The 9,093-nt window shown below is 36.6% G+C and overlaps 1 protein-coding gene across 1 annotated transcript; it reads right to left on the bottom strand.

The window, feature by feature from the left end:
- Positions 1-3,830: 3,830 nt before the first annotated feature.
- On the bottom strand, positions 3,831-8,688 carry LOC119652113. The gene is made up of 2 exons (XM_038056054.1): positions 8,269-8,688; positions 3,831-4,163 (listed from the first exon to the last, which is right to left on the bottom strand). Exons 1-2 carry the CDS (start codon positions 8,686-8,688, stop codon positions 3,933-3,935), a joined length of 651 nt encoding a protein of 216 aa, XP_037911982.1. The 3' UTR covers positions 3,831-3,932.
- Positions 8,689-9,093: the final 405 nt, after the last annotated feature.

The raw sequence follows: 9,093 nt of genomic DNA, 5'->3' as shown, positions 1-9,093 counted from the left end.
GATTCATCTTATGGAAAAAGGCCTGAGCCTGCGAAAAACAACAGCTCTGTAAGCTCGAGAAGTGTAGGGAGCTATATAAGTCGCGGGAGTTCGAACGAGTCAGCGGAATGACGCCATGTACACCTCGTTTGAATGCGGGTAAAATCCGGCTCGGAGGATGATCCATATGGATGAGGATGATCCTATCCGTGTCCGGATAAGCCGCTGTTCAAATCTTACAGATAGCAGAGAGATTTGTATCGTAGCGCAATGCTGACCAACTTGCCTCCTACAGGGTATGGTGATCCTCTAGTGTACGGTTAGAGTTTTGAATGAAATGCTCTAACATGCTTCAACGGCTAAATCCAATTGGACTGTCGCACCAATGATTATTATGTTATAAAACGAAGACGTATTAATCCCTATCTCAGCTCGTGTGACAGCATAGGCCAGGATCCCAGACAGCTGATTCGGATATCGAGGATCCTCAGCGCAAAATCGGGATATTTGGAGTTCCTCCCACCATTGATGGTAAAGACACTGATGTAGCCTTTGAGTAAATAGGCTATAGGTGCGCTAAACTGAAATTGGAGCACGAAGAAATCGGTATTCTCGCAAATCTGAAAAGCATAATAGGTTGCCTCAGGCATGGAATCTAACGAGCCAATTCGTAATATGGGATATTCTTGAAATTTACGTTAAAATACCTAGCATATATCGATGATATTAACTTGCAGGTCAAAGAACAGGACTATCTTTGCTCCTGGCTCGACCAGTTAAGACGGGATATCGGCATATAGTTGCTGTTATATTATAGAAATGGCACATAAAGGAGAAACACGCTGGCAATGAAGGATGCAGCCGAAATGATATCTTTACTGAAATCAATCCCGACGATGATGTACCCTGGCATACTGCTAGCAGCGCACTAAATATGTACCGCACCTAGTCACGATACAAATCTCTCTATTACCAATGAGATTTGAACCGCGAACTTCCACTGCGACAACCTAGCGTTCTAACCATTAAGTCGTACAGGCACAACTTTGTTTTTAACAGAGTGGAGCCAGAGTCACCAAGAGAATAAGTGGAGTTCTTGCAAACAACAAGGTCTACAATAGAGCTCCCGAAAAGAAGGGTCATTATCCCATAACATCAAAGAACCCTATGGAGGGGAATTCAGTAGTTACCTCGGCACAAGAAGTATTACGGCAGGATGCAATCCGTCGTGAATTTTATCTCCTTCAATTGCGGCAATCAAATAGCGAAATGTTCGACTAAAACTGCGTGGCCGTTTAGTTTATTTAGTTTACTTTTCTCTGTTATTTAAGTATTGAGTTCCTGCTTTGTCCTGAGTTGCAGAACCGATTTAAGTGTAAGTTGACATTCATTGATTTAAAACTCGTATGTAATTTTCGTCATATGAATCATAAGGATCCGAAGAATCAAGCGGCGCTAACCAACATTTCAAATTGGCTAACAAAGCGGCAACCAAGTCCAAACAGTACTTAAGGGGGTCATTCCGTGTGAAGGCTGTTTTTTTGGCTATTTTTAGAAGTTTTTTGTGAAGAACTGAATAAAGGCACAAATACGAATTTTCCACCATGGATTTATTAATGTGTTGAGCGTGCATAGTAATTTTTCCAGTCCGATTGCGTTGTTGGTTATTGAAATACAGAACAATTTATACATCCATCTCCAAACAAGGGTGTTTTCCTGCTGCCACGCTAGAGGGCGCTGTGATCATCCTAAAGGAAAAAAAAAAGTAAACGGCATTTTAATGTGCAGACTTAACTACAGTCCGCAAACTAGGACTATTAAAAAATATTAAAAACTACATTTTTGGTGAGTTGTTAAACTGTTTTTGTAAACTTTGGTGTTTTTTCACGGCTTCTTCTTCTGAAAAAAAAATAATGAATGAATCGCAATTATTCTAGTTTACGGACGTATGTGAAGCATGTTTGGAATAAGTCCTGAAAATTTCAAAGAATTTCGTTAGATTGGATTTTGGGCTATGGTGGCAGCCGATTTTCAACATGCGGTTTCGAGAAAAACGCATTTAAAAAGTAGAATGCGATTTTTAGCCATAAAACCTTAACTGACTATTAATCTGCTATACCTAATCCATAAACCTTAAGTTTATGCAAGAAACACATGTACATATCATACAACCTTGGCTTCAATTCTTGTCCTTTTAGCGAAGTCATTCCAACGTCATTCGGACCGATAAATACGTGCTTTATTACGGCGATCGACATAAATCTGGCATGACTTATCACGTGTTCAACACTATAATTTCCAAACGATTCCGAATATCAAAAAATCACTTTACCCATATATTCTACACTATATCTAGATACAATTGATGCCAAAAAAAATCGATTCCGCGGATCCGACACACGGGATCACCCCTTAAATGGGGCTGCACTTTTTCAGTTTGTTCAAAAGTTTTGCTCCCATTTGGTGAAAAGTCCGAGTTAATGAAAACATCGTTTTTTTTTTAAGAAAGTTTGATTTGTGCTCTAACGTAGTGCCCTTCAAAGACAATACACCTTTTCCAGCGATCCACCAACATTTTTACACCTTTTGTCAAATAGGATGAGTCCAATGCCTCAAAATGAGACCCTGTCTACTATTGAACCTTTTCATTTCAGTAAAATGTCCGGCCTTGCAGCTACCTGTCCAAGTTCACGAACAAAAAGTAATAGTTCGGAGCCATGTCTGGGGAACTTTTGCAGATGTGCAAGGTGGTGCATTGTCCTCTTCTTGTGCGAGCGTTTTTTGCTAATCTCCTCATTGAATCGCTACAATGGTGTATCCATGTGTCGTTCATTGTCATATACCGTAACACAAATTCACTAGGATTATTCGGAAACAGTTTTAAACAGCGCTTTGAATCTTCCACACCTTCTTGTTTTTATCGCTAGTAGGAGAGCGAGTTTTGTCGTGGCCTTAAGACTCGCGAAAAAAAAAGAAGTTGTCCAAGTTTTACTTTTTAAAACTCACAATTAAGAAAACAACACTTTTTACCCTATGGAATTTATTAGTAAAATGATCGAAAATTACACGGACAGCGTTTCAGCTAAAAGTATCAAGAACGGACTGTGAGAAACCACATATGAGTCTCTAATTTATTCAAAATAAAGTCAGTTCTGTGGTCTGCATCCCATATTGTGGAATGTTTTTATGAAGGGTCAAATTGCAAGCTGCTTACTCAGCTGCATGTGCAAGGTTTTGCATTGCATTTGCTAATGTTTGATTATATCTAGACTGATATGTGACTTCTCCCCCCTTTGGATTAGAATTCTCCTGAATTCTATTATCGAAAACTATTTTACACTGTTTTTCTTTCCTCAGGTAGATAAAAATTCCGTATGCCAAAATTGCCAGGATCAATATAAAACTTATATATGAAAATTGTTTATGAAAATTTAGTTCTTTAATTTGTTGGATATTATTTGCATGTTTTAAAATGAGTTCATCAAGGGCGATTTTGTCATTAAAATTTTCGTTTGATGGATAGTAAAATCGTTCATTAAATATTTGTTTTGTATTTGAAAAGTAGTGACCCCCAATATTAATTGGACAATTACTAAAGTGAATTAATGCATTCTGCGTAATTACTAAGCTTCTTTCATCACAATTTTGATGTAAGTTCAAATTGTATCCATTTTTAATCAAAAGTGTTTCTTCATCAATTTCTACAATCTCTGTATTATTATTTCGTATTAATTCACAGCTTTGACTATTATATATATGCAATGTTTACTTACATCTAGTTCGTTTAATGTTTTCAAATTTTCGTATCTATATACAATGGTTTTATATGTAAAGATTGTTTCAGATGGGAAGTCAATTTCTTTTTGGTTTTCATTCGGCAAAGCGACAATTCTTTGGAGTTGTATCGTTACACAATTGGTAGGAATCTTTAATGCAAAAATTAAAAGGGTTATTCACAGGTTTGGTTTTTGGTGTTCTACATCCAAATGTTTTATATTTTCAGAAAAGCTTAAGCTAAGGTTTAAAATTTCTGTTGTATTTATGACATGAGTTTCGTTAACTATATCGACTTTATTTAATTGGATTTCAACAAAACTTCGTTGCTCCGGTGACTCAAATATGTTCAGTGCGCCTCTTACTGGGGTGAAAAGGATGAGTGTTAGGAACAATATCCTCATAAAAACCTGTAAAATTAAAAAAAATAATTTGCCATGAATGTGCCCCTTGTGTAAATGCGATTTTGCGATCTTGACTGGCATATTCTGCTATCATGCAGTTGATAACTCCACAGTCGCTACTATTTCTTTGACGTGGTGCATCAGCAACATTCTCTATTGTAAATTCCGACATATCCAGTATTTTACTGTGTTTATCTAATGATTCTTGTTCTAAATATTCTTTCAAGGCTTTCAGAACTACTGGGTTAGTGTTTTATGGTTTTGTGCCTCAAATCGATAATAGTGATGCACCAATGGTTACTGTTAACATGCACAGGGACTCATATAATATCGTGAGAGAATATATCTACTTTCCGTGTCCATCTACGAACCGGTTGGTATCCTGCTTCTAATAAACATAAGATGAAAAATGTGTTCATGGAGTATGTTTTCGGCAGATTTAAGTTGTCTTCCTGTTTACTTCAGTCATCTAAAAGTTTCAGATAGGAATTAATTATATTGTCGTTGGTCATTCTCCTTCCATCAAAGTTTCATGTCTTCCCGTGTTGTCTATTTTAAATTTTGATGCCAAAACCTCGTTTTGAGCGTCACCATTTGGGGCGTCTTGATTGCAAAATTTCGGTTTCTTTTTTATGTTAACTGCGTGTACATTGTCCAGTTTTGATTTTCTGAATTTCGGCAGATGTTTTTGCCGTGTAGCATTGTAGTTTTTTATAAATCTCGTACTTCTATTTTCGGCATAGTCTTCTCGGTTTTTGTTACATTTCTCTAACCATTTGTTTTTTGATTGCTTTAAATTTGTAAATACTTTTTCAAAATCAATTTTATGTCGCTGTACTGCCGTAGGTGTACATTTAATTGACGAATGAAACCTCTCATTATAGTTCCTTACCTGTTCTGTGTTCTTCTGGTTATAGATAATCCTGAATTTTTCTACTAAAGTCTCGTGGAATCTTTCAATATCTGCAAGGCCTGTAGGGCTATGCGGTTTAGTTAGATGCATTTCGACATCCTCCTTCTGTAGGAAATCTTTTATCAAGATTCCATTACCCTCGTTCCCAGCGACTAGCTTTTTAGGTTTTCCAAATTTTGTAAAATGTTCCTCTAATTTTTCTATAATCGTCATGTGATTTTTGTCTGACAGGTAGTAAACTGTTCCCAATTTTGAGAATTTGTCTACTACTGTTAAGCAGTTATGTTTCATGATAGTATATATGGCTATGTGTACAATTTCGCTTAGATCTTTTGGGGTTTCAGAATACAGAAATTTGGGTTTTATTGGTCGGTGATCGTGCTCTATTTCCTAACACACTTCACACTGGTTGATTACGATATTTGTTAGCTATTATATATTATTTAGGATAATATATTTTATTTTTTATCGCATTGAACGCCTCCTGGATGCCCGAGTGCAGGCTCTCTTTAACGTGATACAGGGAAATTTGCCTGACGGCCTCTACTTCGCTTCGCGTATCTTCTGCTCTAAATGCGCATCTAACAAATTTTATTTGATTATCGTTTGAATACATTTTCCTAAGTTTTTCTTGGACCAAATTGTATTTTCGATCTGATATTTCAGAAAAAATTCCAGTAATGCCCTTCTTAATGTAGCGTCTGAAGATATCAGATAGATTATATAAGTCATATTCTGCAATATATATTATCCGTTCGTTATGAATCGCCTCCATTTCTCTAGTTTTATTATTGGTAAGGATTATTTGAGTCTTGTACTTGTTGACTATCTTCTCTTTGGTAGGGATGTGGTCAAGTAACTCTTCGTCTGCGGAGTGGACTGTTGCCATAGTGACGTCATCTTCATCTTCCATGTTAAACAGCTCTGGTAATTCCGAATATGAGTTTGTACGGCTAAATAATTTGCTTGATGTTTCCTCATCTGCATCTGTTTGTTTAAGCCTGCTCAGAGAATCAACGACATGATTTTCTTTTCCCTTTAAATATTGTATGCTAAATTGATATTCCCCTAGTCTCAGGAGCCACCGTTGGTGTTATGAGGATAATTCTTTTCTTTTATACTTTGCGTGTAAGAATTTTATTGGTTGGTGATCCGTAAATAATATGAATTTGTTACCATATAGGTAAGGCCTGAAATAGTTCACTGCCCACATAATGGCCAAGAGCTCCTTGTCTGTGGCCGAATAGTTTTTTTCATGCTTATTTAACGTTCTTGACGCGAAACACACATACACATCCTAATTTGTTTCGTCGTTTTTGGTAGCTGTACATTTTTATTGACCTCAATCTTCGCAGGATTAGGTTTAAAACCATCCTTTGTAACTATGTGCCCTAAAAAGGTTGTCTCGTGCTGCCTGAAAGAACATTTGTCGACTTGGACTTGCAATTTGTGTTCCTTTAGAACCTTAAATATGTCTGTTAAATTTTTAATGTGTTACTGTAACGTTGTGCCAAAAATAAGCACATCGTCTAAGTACACGACACAGGTTTTATTTATGAAATTTCGTAAAATGTCGTAAATGAGCCTCTGAAAGCTGGCGAGCGCATTTTTTAGGCCGAATGGCATCCTAACGAACTCATATAGTCCGTGAGGAGTAACGAATGCCGTTTTATGCCGATCTTCTAGTTTTATTAAAATTTGATGATAGCCATTCGCTAGGTCTATCGTGGAGAAATATTGCGGTCTCCATAGTTTGTCCAAAATTGAGGCGATATTGGGCAACGGGAACTTAACGTCCACCGTTACCTCATTTATATTCTATAATCGATTACTATACGATATTTAGGTTTACCTGAGTTGTCCGTCTTCTTAGGGACAACAATCAGAGGGCCTGAGTATTTTGAACGGTTCTTTCTTATAATGCCCTGTGACTCCATTTCTGTTAATTGGCGTCGCACTTCTTCCTCGTGCTGGTCTGTTGTTGTTTTTATGTCATGCATTATAGTTGGTGTGCTGGTGAGTTTGTCACCTTCTTTAAAGAATATTTCCCCAAATTGTTTGATTAATTTTAAGATTTATTGCTTTTCTTCTTGGTTTAAATGGTTTAATTTCAGTCTACTAAGGTAATCAGGACTTGTAGCTTCAAAGAGGCATATCTCTTTCAGCCAATAAGGTTTATTTACAATTTGGATTACTTGACCATTAAAGGTAACGGTTTTATTATCTAAGTTTATTATCGTTTCCAACTGGTTAAGTATATCCATCCCTATAATAAAGTCATATTTTCTTTCTCCTAAATCCCTAACCTTCCAGCGAACTTTAAATCCTGATGGGGCATTATTTCAATTGGTGAAGGTGTATGCACCTCGAAACTAATTACATCTATGTTAGTTATTGTGCGAAATTGTATTGGTTTGATTTTGATTTTCTGAAATTGCTTTAGTTTCTCGTTTATTAAACTAAACGATGACCCTGTATCTACCAAAGCTATAAATTTTGATTGCCTCAGTGTAATCTTAATTAAGGGCAACTCATCCGAGGCTAATTGATAAAAAATTGGCCTCCTTCGTTCAGAGGGTTGACGTGAGTTACTAGTAGGCTTTTGCAATGAGGTGTTTTGGATATTGTCCACCTCCATGGGTTCTACTTGCAGATGCTTTCGAGTAGTCAAATATTGACGTGAATTACCCTGTCTATAATTGGCTTTAAATTTTCTGGAAGAGTTGTGATTACGAGTTTCGTTTGTATTTTGTAAGTTGGGATTACTAACATTGTATTCCTTCCGGCTGTTGTATTGTCTGTTATCAGTGTTTTGGTCGTTTTGTCGGATGTCTTGGCTAGGATTTCCTTGATAATTTGGATTATAGTGAGAATTATTTTGACTCCAATCTTTTCGAAATTTATTTTTATACTTTTTATTATAGAAATGGTTATTATAGCTAGACACGTCAGTTTTACGGAATATTGGTCTGATAAACTATCTTCGAAAGGTCTTTTCCTCATGATTTTTACTATTTCATTCACACTTTTTAAACTATAAATTTTCTCTAACAATACACCCTGTGCCATTTCATTGACAACATTTACCAATAGGGATTCAGCGCTATTTAGGTCTACATTCATATCATTCTCATAATACAAGATAATTTCCTCAGCCTTATATTTTAAATTTAGTATATCGATAGCAAGATCGCTTACCGTATCTCCTCGCAGGTTGGTAATTTGTCGGTAAATTTCCGCCGGTTCCAGTTCTGGTCTGTAACGTAGCTTCAGGCTGCTTTTGATGTCATCCCAGTTGTCGGGTTCAGGTAAACCCATAAGGGCATTTTTCGCCTCCCCTTGGATTTTCTCCTGATATATCGCTCTTGTTGCTGCTTTTCTTGCATTTGGGTCGGTTATGCTGTTCAGGTAATACTCCATGTTCTTGATAAATGCATTAACGGACACTGGACCACTGCTCGTAAAACAACTCATGAACTGGATTTCCTGCATGATCCTGTGTCTATTTTCCGCCGACTGTTGTTGCTGCGTTAATCGTCCTAATGCTTCTGCCAACTGATGGATTTTTTGTTCTCGTTCTTGAATTCGGTGTTGCAAATGTTGAACTTGTTCTGCCATTTCTTCCTGGTTTTCAATGTTTCTCGTCACGTCAAATTTGTGGCACCGTCTCTTTTTGCTGCTAAGCATTCGCTAAGCACTTGCACTCTTAATATTATTGTTGTTATTAAAACTGAGCAAGCTTATATGACAGTCTCACCATATAATTTAAAACAGTTTGGGTGACTTCCTGTACTTGCAATAAAATGATTTTAGCTGCGTGTATCTTCGCGTTCTCAAGGTTAATTGTTTAATTAATTGTAATCAGTTGGTTCTTCGCGAACACTTACTATGATTACAATGTGTTTTTTTAGATTTTGCAATCAGAGGGTTCTTTGCGAACACTAATTTTGATTTACAAAATTTACTAATTGATTTATTAAGGTTTGTAATCAATTGGTTCTTTTCGAGCACTATACTTGATTT

Source organism: Hermetia illucens, chromosome 3 (genome assembly GCF_905115235.1).
Source record: "Hermetia illucens chromosome 3, iHerIll2.2.curated.20191125, whole genome shotgun sequence".
NCBI lineage: Eukaryota > Metazoa > Arthropoda > Insecta > Diptera > Stratiomyidae > Hermetia > Hermetia illucens.
The sequence above is the reverse complement of the archived record's forward strand: the minus strand, read 5'-3'. Positions and strand labels throughout refer to the sequence as shown.

What these genes read in the sequence shown, in the direction of transcription:
- LOC119652113 (XM_038056054.1), bottom strand. Translation starts at nt 8,688, where the DNA reads ATGGCAGAACAAGTTCAACATTTGCAACACCGAATTCAAGAACGAGAA. An exon ending in CCAACCTGCGAGGAGATACG is followed by an intron (nt 4,164 to 8,268) that starts GTAAGCGATCTT and finishes TTAATTTTACAG; the next exon opens with GTTTTTATGAGGATATTGTT.